This window comes from Phacochoerus africanus, chromosome 12 (genome assembly GCF_016906955.1).
Source record: "Phacochoerus africanus isolate WHEZ1 chromosome 12, ROS_Pafr_v1, whole genome shotgun sequence".
In the NCBI taxonomy this organism is placed as follows: Eukaryota; Metazoa; Chordata; class Mammalia; order Artiodactyla; family Suidae; genus Phacochoerus; species Phacochoerus africanus.
The window spans coordinates 29301715-29317336 of record NC_062555.1 but is presented as its reverse complement, the minus strand read 5'-3'; the positions used below and the strand labels follow the sequence as shown (position 1 = coordinate 29317336).

Below are 15622 nucleotides of genomic sequence, written 5' to 3'. Positions count from 1 at the left end.
GTGACACTCTTTATATCACCACTCAGGTCCAGGCATCCTCTGGGCTCATGAGGTCCAGAACCTCAGAAGATGCGTGCACAGCAAGACTTTGCCTACTTGGAGCATAGACTGAGGGGTCGGGTCCAGATGCTTCCTTGTGAGAGAAGGAGGGTCAGGGAGATGGCCCCCCTCCACCAGCCCTGCTGTCCCTGGGCCTCTGGGTGCCCCAGCCCCACCCCTGCTCAGAGCCCCGTCTGATCTGCTTATCTGTCCCCCCCATTCCCAGGGCTCCAGTCTCCTGGAGGGTGGCCACTGTGTGCCCAGGCTCTGTGCGTCCTTCTGAGCCTGGTACATGCATGTGTGTCTTCAAGCCTGTTGGCCGCTCTGTGTGCTGCCCTGTCCCCTCCATGAGGTGTGTGTGTGGTGGGCAGGGGTGGGGGAGGGGCAGCGGGTCTGTTCTATTTTTACCAGCCAGTTGCCGAGGGCTGGAGTTTTCAAAGCCTCCCCACCGCTCTGCCCCCCACAGTCTGCAGTCCACAGCGAGCCGAGGCCAGCCTGACCCACGGAGACTGAGCACGGTGAGTGTCCGCAGCCTGGGCGGATGAGCTGGGCTCTAGGTTCAGGATGGAGCAGGGCTTGGACGTGGAAGACGACGGCTCTTGCCTGTGCGATTGGGTTTGGGGCGAGCAGTCCTAAGACAGCCCGGCAGCATTTTGTGCTGCAGGACAGCATCCCCTGCAAAGGTGGCTGGAGGGGAACCCCCCGCCCCAAACCCGTTTAAAGGCTGGAGCCCCGAGGAGGCTTTTCCACCTGCTGCCCCAGGAACCCCAGGGTGGAGCCAGGGGACTGTTTCTACCCTGGCCACCCAGCTGGTCCCAGGAGGGAGAGGAGTGCCCTGGGGACCAGAGGGGGCAGAGGGGCTACAGCTGCATGTTGAGGGGAGCCTGGTGAGCAGGGCGGGGAGTGACCCCTGGGGTGGAGGAGAAGGAAAGAGGTAGGGGCAGGCCTGGGGGCTGGAAGGCGGCACCCCTACCACCCCCCACGGACATCATCCTGCCTCTTTGTTCTTTGTTTCCGAGGGACTCACTTGGCGCCCTTGTAGACGACGGAGCTGGTGCGGGCAGAGGGCCAGCCCTGTGTCTGCCCCCCCGCACCCCCCTGCACTCCTGGTCCCGGGGGAAGGTGGGGGCTCTGGGGGGAAGGTAGGAGGGCACAGCATCAGGGTTGGAGGCAAGCCCGGAACCCACAAGTGAGGTGGGGGCGCGGTGGGGGGGGAGCTGGAGGCAGCCCTGCTACTGGCTGTGAGACTGTCCCCAGCATTTGGGGGGCCTGCTTGTTCTGAGCTCAGGGTTGGGGGTGGACCCCTCAGCCTCAGCCTTGGGAGCACAAGCCTGTCAGACAGGGAGGACTCGGATGCCCTTGAAGTGGGGCCCAAGGTCGGGGAATGGGAGCAGGGGGAGGAAATTCGCTTGCTTGGGAGTCAGGTGTGCAAAGACAACAGGTCCTCTCCCTGCTCACACATGATCACATACACCCCCTCCCCCCACTCACCCGAGCACACACTCACACCCATAGGCACACACATTCACACTCTCACACACACTCACTCGGGGCTTGGGGAGGGGGGCGCAATCCGGTGACACCCCCCCCCTCCACTGTGGTTCCCATTAGGTTATCACCTTCTGGCTGCTGGGGGGTGGGGGGCGGCCCGCTGAGCTGCCTTCTCTGCAGTTGAGTTCTTATCTGGTTCCCCCTTGTCTTCCAGGGGATGTGTTGAGGGGCCTCGTCTGAGGGGGAGGGCTCTCTGAGGAGGCGTGGACGCAGCCCTCACCGAGGGCGAGCTCTGGGCCCCCGGGGGCCGGGCATGGCAGGGTTGATGATGGGACAGGGGCCTGGGGTGGGTCTTCCCAACTACCCTTCCTCTTTGGGCCTCCCCCACGTCTCCAGAGGGGAGCAGCCCTCGAATAAACAGCTGGCGATAAAATCTAATTCCAGCCAAGCATCTCGGGAATGTACGTGGCTTCCACCTCCCCACTGTGTGCCCCAGGGTGACAGCTGAGGCTCCGGGTCACGCTCCCTTTCCCTCCCCCCTCCCAGGCCTCACCCTTCCCTGGCCCAGGAGGGGGTGGTTTCTGATGGGAGGTTCAGGAGGGGCGGCCAAGGCCCACCCAGGCTTCCAGGGCACAGCGGGGAAGGGGGGAGATGAGGCAGGGGCAGGTGGCTCTGGCGGGAGGGGACTGTGGCCTCCCTGGTGAGTCCTGTGGAGTCTGCCCTCCCCCACCCCAGGCCAGGCTCTGGACCCAATCCAAGCTCCTGGGCCCTGCGCTCAGCCCCCACCCCATCCCCTCCCCCATTCTCCACTGCATGACCCAGCTCAGGGCTCCCAGCCTGCCTTGCACACCTGCCCCCCTCTCCTGCATGCCCCATGCCCGCTCCCCCATATCTTTTGCACAAGCCCCGCCCCCTTGGTCCAGCCAGGGCCAGATGGGGGTCAGGCCTCACCCTCACAGCCCCAGGACCCTCTCCTTGGTCTGGGTGCCAGAGTGTCTGGCTAAAAGGAGCCCCAGGATCACCAGTCAGGGGGCTTCCAACTGGAGGCAGAGGTCCTCACGGCGGACACGGGCCCGGGGGCTAAGTCCCCTCCACCAGGGCCAGGCTCTGCTGACTGGATCTGGTTTGAACAAAGGCCTCAAGAGCCAAGTATTAAGTAGAAAACAAGTTATCCCAGCATCATTTTACAGAGAGCAAAGCTGGCCGAGGGGGTCAGGAGAGATTCGAGTGGACCATAGGTTTGCCCGCCTCCTGACTTAACCCACCCCTATCCCTGCCTGATGCTGGGACCCCTCACTGCCCAGCGGGGTCTCATGGTTGTCCACATGAACGGTGCCCCCTGGAGTTGTGCCGTTCTGCAGTCACTTCCTGCCCCCACCCCCCGAGACCTGCCAAGACCACCCATTGTTCACAGGACCGTCTCTCAGCCTGTGGGTCAAGGTCAAAGTCCCAAGAGTGAGCCCCACCCCCACCCTCCAAACACACCTGTGTGGCTCCATTCTGCTCCCCACAGGCATTGGCCGCCTTTCTCTAGAAAGGCCCAGATAGGAAATGTTCTAGGCTTTACAGGTTACCTAAGATTCTCTTGCATATTCTTTTTTGTTTTACAATTGTTTAAGCCAAAACAGGCCATTTCTGGCCCCTGGGCTGTAGTTTGCAGATCTTTGGTGTTCTATGCACCTGCCCACCCAGCAGGATCATTTTTGATTCTTTTTTTTTTTTTTGCCCTTGCCTGTGGCATGTGGAAGTTCCAGGGCTAGGGATCGAACCTGGGCTGTAGCAGCAACTTGAGCCACGACAGGGACAACAGTGGATCCTTAACCTGCTGAGCCACCAGGGAACTCCCCGCTTTTGAATTCTAATATCCCCTCTTTGCCTTTGTTTCTTCGGGCCACACTCATGGCACATGGAGCTTCCCAGGCCAGGGGCTGAATCAGAGCTACAACTGCCGGTCACGGCCACAGCCACGGCCACAGCCACAGCAACGTGGGATCCGAGCCGTGTCTTCGACCTACACCAGAGCTCATGGCAACACCGGACCCCCGACCCACTGAGCGAGACCAGGGACCAAACCTGCCTCCTCACAGATACGGTTTCCATGAGGTTCCATGAGGATACGTTTCCATGGATACGAATCCTTAAGGCATCATTTCTGCTATGCCACAATGGGAACTCCCTGCTTTTTGGCTGGGCTGCCAGGTGTGTGGGGGGCAGGAACGGTGACCCTCCCTCACAGAAACTTCCTTCTGCCCCCCAGGTGCCACCCCCTGACAACCATGCCGGAAGTGTAAGTAATTCCCACCCGCCTGGGGCTCCAGGAGGGAGTGACACTTTACTGCAGATTTCACCCTGTCTGTTCTGTCCCTGAAGCAGTTCCCAAGGAGGAGACTAGATCCTTAAACAGGGACAGTTGAGTGCGGGCTCCCCGAGCTCCCCAGGGTCCCCAGGCATCCTCCCAGCCTTGGAGCGGGAAGCCCCCTTTGGCCTGTGCTTCAGTGTGTCTGCTCTGATCGAGTGGATCACACGTCCGAGGCCACGATTTAACGCTGCCCAGTAGCTGAGCCAAGCTTTGGGGAGGGACCTATGCGCCCGGGGCCAGAAGCTTGCACAGCCCCCACCCCACGGAGGCCTCCATCCCCCGCAGTGTGCGATGGTCCCACCAAGGGCCTCCAGGAGCCCACGGGGCTATGGGTTTCATTCTATTCTGCTGGTCCTCTGATGCAACCCCCCCCCCATTCCTACTGCATGAGTCTTGATTTCTTTTTTTTTTCTTCCTTTTTTTTTTTTTTTTGTAATGCTTGATTTCTTTGCGCGGCCGCTTGTATGCTCTGCACTGTTCACACCCACTCTGTTTTCTGCTCTTCCCTGCCCCGTGCCTGCTGTGATGGACGCCTGCAGTGAGGTAAGCGAGAAGGGGAATCTGTCCTGGTGATGTTTTCATTTTTATTCTATTTTTTTTTTGTCTTTTTGCCTTTTCTAGAGCCACACTCGCGGCATATGGAGGTTCCCAGGCTAGGGGTCAAATCAGAGCTGTAGACGCCGGCCTACACCACAGCCACAGCAACACCAGATCTGAGCCGTGTCTGCGACCTACACCACAGCTCATGGCAGCACCGGATCCTTAACCACTGAGCAAGGCCAGGGCTCGAACCTGCAACCTCATGGTTCCTAGTCGGATTCGTTGACCACTGAGCCACGATGGGAACTCCCTGGTGAAGTTTTCAGACAGTGACAGTGTGGAGGGCGTTTGAGGGAGGGGCCCTGGGGCTGAGCAAACTCCCAGGAGAATAGAAACCTGGGGGGGGGATATTCCAGAAGTGGGGCCCCTCAAGGCCCAGGTTGCGGGGTGCATGATGTCCCCGGAAGGTGGTCCTAGGCTAGGAACAGGCTGAGCTGGCGGGACGCTACTCCTGCGCTGATCCCCGAGCAAGTTTTCCCCGAGGGTCTGAGAGCTGGTTCAGCCCTGGGGCCGCTGGTGGTCCTGGGCAAAGCCACACTTTCAGGGTGACGGGGGGTGTCTTTGGGTTATTTTACCCCTGGGGCCCACACCCACACATCGAGGGAGGAGCAAGGGGGTCCTTGCCCCCATGCCCCGCTCCAGCTTAGGTAGCCCTGCCCCCAGAGCCGTCCAGGTTTGTTGAGGCTGCTGTGGACACAGCCTCGGTGTGCCCTGCCTGGGGTAGGGGCCTGCAGGCGGGGAGTGGGGGACCTAGGGCTGTCTGGGTGGGTATTAGCCGTACGGATGGAGGGATAGTGGGGGCATTCGGCAGAGATTCTTAGCAAGCGTCAAATAAACTGTTTTTCAGTAGCTGCATGCATTTCTAAGTTGCATGGAGACTCACATGAAAGGGAGTCCCTGTGAGTGTTGGGCAGAAGAGCCGGCCCCAAAGCTCCCCAGGGTGTGGGAAACCATGCCACAAGGAAGCACTCCTACGGGTGCACGACACGGCTGGCCACAATTACAGTGACAGGCCGCTTCCTCACCATCATGCTGAACAGACACACAGCAAACCCCTAGGCTTTTGGAGAGGAAGAGACAGACCCCAGGCACAGTGGGCTGGGAGGCATGTGCCAAGCGCTAAAGCGCATTCATTTTCTCCCATGAGAATCGCTTAAAGTGTATCCATTTGACTTTACACACAAGAATAACAAACCAGACCCGGAGTTCCCTTCGTGTCTCAGCGGAAACGAATCTGACTGGCATCCATGAGGACACAGGTTTGATCCCTGGCCTCACTCAGTGAGTTAAGGATCCGGCGTTGCCATGAGTTGTGGTGTAAGTTGCAGACGTGGCTTGGATCCCGCGTTGCTGTGGCTCTGGCATAGGCCGGCAGTGTAGCTCCCGATTGGACCTCTAGCCTGGGAATCTCCATATGCTGCAGGTGCAGCCCTAAGAGACAAAAAATAAAATAAAATAAAATAAAAAATAAAAAAAAAGGAATAACAAACTAGGCCCCAGGCCGGTGTTTAGCGCTGTAGCTGTAGGTGGTGGCTGGCCTGTGGCATGAGAAGTGACTGCCTATGTCCAGGAGGAGACACACAAGCTCAGAGTGAGGGGTGGAGCTGTCCCTCTTTGCTTCCCTTGGGGACACTGCCGTGGGACTAAGACCTGCTGGTACCTACTCAGGAAGAGATGTCAAGGATTTTTAATAAGAGAAAATAGTTTTAATATCTGAGAATAATTTATATAGATGATGTCAACATCAAAAAAGGTTTTTTTAATTTTTAATTTAAAAAAATTATTTATTTTTTATTATTATTGGTTTTTTGAGTTTTGTTTTTGTTTTGGTCTTTTTAGGGCCGCGCCCACAGCATATGGAGGTTCCCAGGCTAGGGGTCTAATCAGAGCTGTAGCCGCCAGCCTACACCACAGCCACAGCAACACCAGATCCGAGCTGCGTCTACAAACTATACCACAGCTCATAGCAACACCGGATCCTTAACCCACTGAGCGAGGCCAGGGATCGAACCTGCAACCTCATGGTTCCTAGTCAGATTTGTTTCTGCTGTGCCACGATGGGAACTCCTTATTGTTTTTATTTTATTTTATTTTTGTCTTTTCTAGGGCCGTACCCATGGCACATGAAGGTTCCCAGGCTAGGGGTCTAATCGGAGCTGTAGCCACCAGCCTATGCCAGAGCCACAGCAACTTGGGATCTGAGCCGCGTTTGTGACCCACACCACAGCTCACGGCAATGCCGGATCCTTAAAAAAGGTTTTATTTTTATTTTTTTCTTTTTGTGGCCACACCTGTGGCATATGGAAGTTCCCAGGCTCAGCTCGTGGCAATGCCGGATCCTTAACCCACTGAGCGGGACCAGGGGTCGAACCCACGTCCTCATGGATACTAGTTGGGTTCATTTCCGCTGCACCATGACGGGAACTCCTAAGCTTCTTTCCTGAGGGAACTCACGGGTTGTTTCTCTGACATGACACAACACTGCCACCCAGAGCGCTGAGCCGGGCACTGTGTCCCTGCTTCTGGAAGCCTGTGCACAGCCTCCGTCTCACCTGGTCTGTCTGTAGTCACTTTGGGACCCAGTAAGGTGGGTCTCAGCCCCATTCACTGGTAAGAAAGGGGTGCCAAGGGCCGTGAAACCACCCAGGGTCTTGCAGGATTCGGCCCCTTGGTCACAGGAGCTGATGCAGCCTGTCTGAATCTGAGGGGTTAAATCACCAGATGAGCTTTGAAGGGACCTGAGGCAAGGATTCTGGGTAATGCAGGTGACCTGGCCGGTACTGTTCTGTCCTGGCCCGGGTTTCTGGTTCCGCAGCCTCTGCCTTATTCAATCCCTCTTCTTTCCCCCTCAGAGAAAACCCAAGATCACCGCCTCCCGCAAACTCCTGCTGAAGGTGTGCTGGGTCCTGGTTTTGGGGAGATGTCCAGGGGAGGCAGAGGGGCACAGGGCAGCCTTGGGGGTTGGGGGAAGGGTCATGGGAGGGTGACAGGGGGCCAAAGCCTGGGAGGAGGCAGGACCAGCTTCAGGGCACGATCCCCCATCTCCCGATCTCCCAATCTCCCGGTGGGAGCCTGGGAGAAGAGCTTTATTTTGCTAAGAGTCTTTGAAGCTCTGGGGGCGCAAAGAGAGTGGTAGGAGATTGACGGACAGGAGAGAAAGAGGAAGACTCAGGCCAGCTCGGCCCAGTTGGGCTCTGCCTTCCCTCCGGGCTGGCCTCCTCACCTGGCTCTGTCCCATCCAGAGCCTGATGCTGGCCAAGGCCAAGGAGTGCTGGGAGCAGGAACACGAGGAGCGAGAGGCTGAGAAGGCTCGCTACCTGGCCGAGCGCATCCCCACACTGCAGACCCGAGGCCTGTCCCTCAGCGCCCTGCAGGTGGGTGTGTGGGGGCGTGCGGGGGTGGGGCTGCAGGGGGGGGAACCAGCTGGCAGGGGCCCTGACTTGGCTCAAAGCTCTATCCTCCCTTACCTGGTCCCATCAAGCCCTGAGGGTTGGGGCCACTGGATCCCTTCTTACAGGTGGGGAGGGAGCTGCAGGGGAGAAGGGGCTTGCTTGGGGTGGGGCTGAGCTGGATGGGGCCCAGTCAGACCAGCAAGATGGTACAGGGCAGGGAGGTGGGTGGGCTTGGCCGTCCTCCGCTGACCATAGGTCTTTTTTTTGTTTTTATTTTAAAAATGTTTTAATTTTTAATTTTTGTCTTTTTAGGGCTGCACCTGTGGCATATGGAGGTTCCCAGGCCGGGGGTCGAATCGGAGCTACACCTATGCCACAGCCATAGCAATCAGGATCTGAGCTGTGTCTGGGACCTATAGCAGAGCTCACGGCAACGCTGGATCCTTATCCCACTGAGCCAGGCCAGGGATCAAACCTGTGTCCTCATGGATACTGGTCAGATTCGTTTCCACTGAGCCAGGATGGGAACTCGTATTTTTCCTTTTCTATGGCTGTACCCATGGCCTATGGAAGTTCCCCGGCCAGGGATTGAATCCCAGCCACCGCTGCAATCTCACCACAGCTGCTGGAGCCTTAATCCACTGCACCACACCAAGGGTCAAACCCTTGCCTCCCGGGGCAACCTGAGCTGCTGCGGTCTGATCCTTAACCCACTGCATCACAGTGGGAACTCCTTTTAATGTTTTTAAAACATTGACAAGGGTTTAAATGCCAGTGACTGCAGAGTAGAGGCTGAAGGAAATTCAGATCTTTGACTTATGAAGGGGCTGCCTCTGGATACCCCCACCATAGGGTGAAACTATCATAGGTTGAAAGTGAATTGAATACACTTAACCTGCCACACACACCAGTTCAGCCTCTCCCGCCTTACACATGTGCACAACTCCTGCCTTAGTCTACAGTTGGGCAAAATCAACCTCCACAAACCCATTTGATAATAAAGTGCTGAGTACCTCCTGTAATTAGTGAAGACAAGGGACTGTCTGGTACAGAAAGTTCTAAGCGTGTTGGTGGGTCAGCACGGGGCTGCCCAGGAGCTGCGGCCGGGGCGCTAGTCCTGGAAAGATCAAAACTCAAACTTCTGGAGTTCTCTGATTGTGGTTCAGCAGGTTAAGAACCCAATATGGTGTCCATGGGGTTGTGGGTTCGATCCCTGGCCTTGCTCAGTGGGTTAAGGATCCGGCCTTGCCGTGAGCTGTGGTGTAGGTGGCAGGCATGGCTTGGACCCTGCATTGCTGTGGCTGTGGCTGTGGTGTAGGCTGGCAGCTACAGCTCCGATTAGACCCCTAGCCTCGGAACCTCCATATGGCATAGGTGCGGCCCTAAAAAGCAAAAAAAAAAAAAAAAAAAAGCAAAAAAAAAAGCAAGAAAAGAACAGAAAGAAAGGAAAACCAAGGGCTTCCCCTCCAGTGAAGGGCTCCATCAGCCCTTCCAGATTTTGCTCAGAGTTGAGAGAAGCTGGACCTCGGGCTTTGAGGCAGAAGAGGGAGCCTGGGGTCTGAGTGGCTCCCTCCTCTCCCTTTCTGACCCCCCTGATCCCCAGGACCTGTGCCGGGAACTTCACGCCAAGGTGGAGGTAGTGGATGAGGAGAGATATGACATCGAGGCCAAATGCCTGCACAACACCAGGGAGGTGAGCCTGGGGGGCAGGGGGCACGGCAGGCTGGGTAAGGGGAATGTCTGGGGGAAGGGGTATAGCAGGCTGGGTGGGGGGATGTTTAGGAGGTCCGGTGGGTAGTGATGTGGCAGCTGTGGGCCAGGTCCCCTCCCCCTCCTTAACAGGATGCTCTGGTCCCCATACTCCGGCCCCAGGGTGGGGGAATGGTCAGAGTAAGGGTGACGGCACAGACTCCCCCCCACCTGCCTGGACTCTTCAGTGGGAAAGCAGCGGCCCCACTTACCCAGGAAGACAGTTGTATGCCTGGTAACCACCTCTTGCCTTGCGAAAGGCTTCCATGTGCGTTTTACCTTTAATCTGCCCTGCACGCCTGGGGACCAAGTGGGTGCTTTCATCTGCACCTGACAGATAAGGACACTGAAGTTCAGAGAGGCTGAGCAACTCAGCTTGGGGCACACAGAGGAGGTCCAGGCATCAATGTGGTCTCCGAGCCCGACTTCAGTGCTCAGCGCTCCCTTGGTGTGGGACACGGGGCCACCGACCCCACCCAGACCGTCTTAGAGCAGTGGGTAGAACGCGGTGGGCAGGGCTCCTGCTGCTGGAGTGGGCAGTGCCCAGGCACCTATTCAAGCAGAGGAGGACGGGTGCGGGGACCAGGGCCACGGCCCTCCTTCCGCCTTTCCCCACAGGATGATGGTCTGTGGGGTTACTGGTCTCCCCAGAATTCCCTCCAGAAGTGGTCCCTGAAATCCCCCAGGGCCTCGGACCTGGGGCTTTGTCCACCTGCTGGACCAGGGCCGTGCCCTCAGGGAGCTGCTGGAAGGCTCCCTGGGAAGGGAGTGGTTAGAAGCAGGAATAAGAGGAAGTGAACCCTTCCGCCTTTCCCTCCACGGCCATCACGGTCACAGCTCACGGCCTCCCTGCGTGGGTCCCACTCAGCCCCGCACCGGTAGAATAGAATAGAGGCCGCTGCTTGCGAGGTGATGGTGGGTCTGGGTGGCCCTGGGAGTCTGGCCTGGAGCTTGGAGAACTGGGGGCTCTGGCTGAGACCTGGAGCCTTGAGTCGCCCCCTCCCTGCAGATCAAGGACCTGAAGCTCAAGGTGCTGGATCTGCGCGGGAAGTTCAAGCGCCCTCCCCTGCGGCGTGTCCGCGTCTCGGCTGATGCCATGCTGCGTGCCCTGCTGGGCTCTAAACACAAGGTGTCCATGGACCTGCGTGCCAACCTCAAGTCCGTGAAGAAGGAGGATACGGAGAAGGTCAGACCCTGACTTCACCCCATGCGGCCTCAGCAAAGCCCCCCAACCCCCCCCCCCCCCGGCCTCAGGAGCCCAGCCAGCAGGCAGAAGGTTCCAGAACCTCTGGGAGCCCAGGGGAGGCCTAAAGGTCCTGATCTTGGAGAAGAAAGACAGGGGTCCCACCCGTGGGAGAGGCTGACCTCTTACCAGTGCCTCTTGCGCATGGAGGCTGGGCTGCCCCCACCCCACGCTAAGTCTCTGATGTGGGTGGCCCCTGCAGGAGCGGCCCGTGGAGGTGGGTGACTGGAGAAAGAACGTCGAGGCCATGTCTGGGATGGAGGGCCGGAAGAAAATGTTTGATGCCGCCAAGTCCCCAACGTCTCAGTAGAGGTACCAGCGCCTGCCAGGCACTCCTAGGGCCGCCAGTCTAGAGGGCAATGGGGGGGTGGTGAGCCGTGTGGTCCCGGGAGGGGGGCTCTCTTGGGGGCTTGGTCTTGCTCTCCCTCCACCAATGCCATGGACTCGTCATGCCTGCTTCCGGGGTGTCGGGGTGGCATCAGATCAGTGGTGGTATCAGACCTGGGTGCCGAGGGTCTGGGCCATGCCTGGGCCACTGGATCTGAGACTCTGGGGTGGGGCCGGTCCCTGGTGACTCTGATGCAAGAGCTTAGAACCCTGGATTCCACGACCCCCAGGGACCTCCAGCCCTGATTTTTCAAAGTCGAAGCATTTTAATTGCTTCCTGCGGGATCCTGCAAAGTGCCCGTACCAGGGCTTCCATTCGAGGACATAAGACCACCCTCTCTCTGAGGAAACTGCTGGAGAGAGTGGCAAAGTTAGGCCTCGGAGAGCCCTCAGTGGGCATGCTGAGGGGACATGCAAGGGCCAGGGGTCTGTCCGATGGCCCTGCCCGTCAGCGAAGCCTTCTGAAGGGCTGAGCACTGCCATGTGGTGGCAGGTGCAAGGAGGGCGTGCCTGGGCTCAGAGGTGGAGTGGACGCCTGGGCTGGTGCGAGAAGCCCCCGCTGGGGAGGTACCATGTGGGAGGGGTCTTGGGCCCCCCCCTGCGAGTTAAGGCTCATGGGAACCCCTAGGACAGTGGCCCCCCCGGGGGCCCTGAGAAGGCCTGGCTGTGTGTGCAGCGGGTGAGGGGCTCAGGCCATGGGAAGCTGATGGTGTCTGTCCCTCTGTCCCTACAGGCCACTGGCCGAGCTGTGCTCTGGGCTCCCTGCACGCTTCTTCCTCCAGCCCCGCTCACCCGCATCTCAGCATCTCCCCCTGCGTTTCAGAGGGTCCTGCTCTGCTCCCCGTCTCCCCTCCAGCCTGAGCGCTCTCCTGCAGGGCTGAGATAACAGACTCCTGAGGAAGAACAGCAGTGTGCCAAGACCTCGCCTGACGGGAGGGATCCCTGGGGCTCCTGGCCGCTGTGGGGCAGCCAGGCCCCGGGAGGGGCTGCCCCCTCCACTCAGCATGTCGTGTGCCTGAGGGCGTCACAGCCTCTCCATTAAAGCAGTGTCCTGGTTGTTTCTGCAGCTCTGGCTGTGAGCACCCCAGGGGGGCAGGGAGTGTGCGAGGGAGGCTGTGCTGGGCTGTGGGCAGGAGCTCGGCTCAGAGTGCAGGGTACCCCTTGCGTCCAGTCCAGTGACGTCACACAGCACAGGCTCACCCCAAACGCTCGGCTCAGCAGCCTGAGCTTCGGCCGTCAAGGGGGCCTCTCCCTTCCCAGCCCAGCTGCTGCTCTCCCAACGCCCCTCCTTCGCAGAGCCTGCTCACCTGTCCTCAGTGTGGGGGTGCTGGCATTCCTGACTATCTGGGGACACCCTGCAGTGCTAGGCCTGGCCACCAGGCAGCTTCTTCCTCATGTCAGGCAGTCCCGAGCTGGCCCTGTCTGCCTTTATCCACCTCCACGCTCCCAAAGGGCCACTGCCTTCAGGGTGGATTCTGTCCCGAGGTGGGTGGTCGGTGGTCTGTCCTCTAGGTCAAGTCCTTCTATATCCCCCTGACATCTGGGCCATGCCTGAGATGGATGCAAGCCTGCTGGGGTGGAATGGGGCGGGCCCCCCCAACAGCTCGGAGGACTCCAGCTCCTGTGAAGCAGAGACCAATGTCTGGGCCAGAGTGTGGCCTGGTGGTCCCGGGCAGTATCACGTGACTCCTGAGATAAGCCTACAAGGAAGTGGCTGCTCCCAGGCCTGGCCCTTGGCCCTTTGGCCGTCTAGCCCTGGGCCCAGGGGAGGCTGAGCTGCGTGAAGAGCTACTTCCACCTGCCTGTGAGTCCCTGTCCTGCCCCTGCACCCAGTGGATTATATGCCACAAATGCCAGAAGCTGGGTACAAAGAGCAGTGCCAGCAGCTCCCTGGGGACCAGCACCTCGGGATGTGTTAGTGGAGGCAGCGCTCTGCCCAGGGCCTTGCTCCAGACAGCTCAGTGAGCAGAAGGGCAGACCTGTGGGAAGAAAACAACTCCTCAAACAGAGACTCAGGCACACACACAGCCACAGCCACACAGCCACACAGCCCCATGCACACATGCGCACACACACGGAGCCACAAACACACATATTCACACAGCCACACACACGGCCACACAAACAGCAGCACACACACACACACACACACACACACACATGCACACAGATACATACACACAGTCTCCCCCCACCACCCCCCAACGCAAGTGAGAGCATGCACGAGGCTGAAGGACCGCACACCACAGGGCTTGGGCATGGGCTTCGTGCCAAGGCGGCCGCAGAATCCTGGCCCCTTCTACCCAGCCCTGGTTGAGGAGTGGTCTCCCTGCTCGGCCCCCTCCACTGGGGAGAGCCTGGCCCCGAGCTGCAAAGGTAGCTCCCGTCCTGCCAGCTGACTATTGACCTGGGCCCAGCAGATGGGGGCTCCGCACTGGCCGACCCAGGCAGGGACCAGCTCGGGGCTTGACTCAGAGCAATGCCTGGGGCACAGAGCCTGCGGGAAGACAGCCCCCTAGGAAGGTGCCCAGGCCACCCAAGGGCCTCCATCAGCACGTCCCATCCCTCCTGTTCCTGGCAGGCCGAGACCTAGCCCCCTGTATGGACAGAGCCCTGCGGGACAATGGGCAGGGGTTCTCGTGTCCTGGCGGAGGGGGGCTGGCTTAGCTGTGGCCACCAGCAGTGCCCCGATGGGGGGCATGGCCCACCCATTCCCTACTCCTCACGGTGGGCCAGCACCCCCTCCTGGACACGAGCAGAGCAGGGCTGCAAGCTGGACTCCTGCCGAAGGGTCCTGCCAGCATCCACAGCGCTGACTCTAAACCAGGCACCACTCGACTCACCATAATGAACTCATCTAAGCTTCACAACACCCCCATTTTCTAGGTGGGAGCACTGAGGCACACAGAGGCTGTGGCTGTCCCATGGTCACACAGCGAGTAAACGAAGGGGCCGGGATCTCACCCAGCCAGTCTGTCAGAGCCCAGAGTCTTCATCACTGCTTAATCACACGCTTGATCCGAATGACATCATACTTTCTCACCAAAACCTAGGAAACAGGCCGGTCATCGCAGATCCACACAGGAGGTGGGGTCCTGGAGGGGTGACGGGGCTGACGGCTGCAGGCTGGAAGTTGGGACCTGCTCAGCCTGCCCTGGGGGTTCCCCTTTTCTGGGATCAGACTTGCCTCCTCGGGGCCCAACCTGCCCACTTTCCAGAAGGGACACAGCCAAGGATCAAGCGTCTAAGGCACCTTGGAGTTTGCCTGTCCCTACAGAGGGGACAGTATTCAAATAAGATGCAAATAGACCCAATGGGTAAAGGGGAGGTTTTCCTCCAATAGCAGGACGGGGCTCTGAGGTAACGTCTGTTTGCCCTAAACCACAAACCAATGCTCAGCAACAGTGGGGTGAGCGGCTGGAGAGGGGCCTGGTGCTCCTGCAACGGCCAGGGCAGCGTTGTCACCTGCTCCCACCCCGCCTGCCCCCCAACCCTGACCTCCATAGGGTGGGGGGCTGAGCCTGCCTTGCAGCAGGATGGTCAGGGCAGGGCCAGGACCAGGACTGCAGGGACTGGAGTGCCCTCTGAGGAGGGAGCCCGTTAAACATTAGCCCCAATGGCCCCCCGCGAAGTGAGTCAGACTCCCCGCGGGCTCCGGGCTGGCCAGTTGCCGTTCCAGGTGGGTGACCAAGCTGCTGAAGCCTGGGACAGGCCACTGGGCCATGTGGGGGTGGCAGCCTGCTCCCCTGGCCCCTTGGGGCTCTCTCAAGTCTGAAGCTTGCCCGTGGCCTTCACCTGAGGTGAGGGCGGGGTTTCCACTCCCCGGACACACCCCCAAGCTGGCCTGCAGGCTGGACCACAGCAGCTCGAGCCCCCACCAGCCAGTGGCTCAGGCACTCAGGGCTGCGGCTGGCATCTGGCAGCTCAGAGAGGGAGAGTGCCTTGCTCAAGGTCACAGGCCTAGCCAGGGGCTGAAACCGCAGACTCCTGGTCTGCTGAGAAAGGATGTGAGCAGAGTTTGGGTCTCCCGGCTGGAGGCAGCAGCCTGGGGGCCTGAGCAGAGGGCCCACCTGTAGCCTTGACGTGGCACCCACCTGGTTCCACTGGTTGGCACAGGGTGGGCTCAGGGGAGAATGGCCTCACCCAGGGGCAGGGTGTGCACTGTGTGTGTGTGTGTGTGTGTGTGTGTGTGTGTACGTGCTCTTGGTCATCCAGGAGAGGGTGAGCCTGCGGAGTTCCCGTGTGACCGTGACAGCACACAGGGCGGGGGCTGCCTGCCTGTGAGGGTGACGGATGCCCACACGTCCTTCATGTTAGAATTTTCCAGATGCCATTCCCCTGCTTGGATCTCTGAGGAAACCA

At 59.3% G+C, this 15622-nt stretch overlaps 1 protein-coding gene across 1 annotated transcript; it reads left to right on the top strand.

Moving 5' to 3' along the window:
- Positions 1 to 473: 473 nt before the first annotated feature.
- On the top strand, positions 474 to 12326 carry TNNI1 (troponin I1, slow skeletal type). The gene is made up of 9 exons (XM_047755271.1): positions 474 to 557; positions 3788 to 3817; positions 4429 to 4432; positions 7342 to 7383; positions 7732 to 7863; positions 9485 to 9574; positions 10640 to 10816; positions 11076 to 11185; positions 11994 to 12326. The coding sequence occupies exons 2-8, from the start codon at positions 3807 to 3809 to the stop codon at positions 11181 to 11183; spliced, it is 564 nt and encodes a 187-aa protein (XP_047611227.1). The 5' UTR covers positions 474 to 557; positions 3788 to 3806; the 3' UTR covers positions 11184 to 11185; positions 11994 to 12326.
- Positions 12327 to 15622: the final 3296 nt, after the last annotated feature.

Coding starts and splice junctions, on each gene's coding strand:
- TNNI1 (XM_047755271.1), top strand. Junction 7,864..9,484: donor TGTCCCTCAGCGCCCTGCAG/GTGGGTGTGTGG, acceptor CCTGATCCCCAG/GACCTGTGCCGGGAACTTCA. Junction 9,575..10,639: donor GCCTGCACAACACCAGGGAG/GTGAGCCTGGGG, acceptor CCCTCCCTGCAG/ATCAAGGACCTGAAGCTCAA.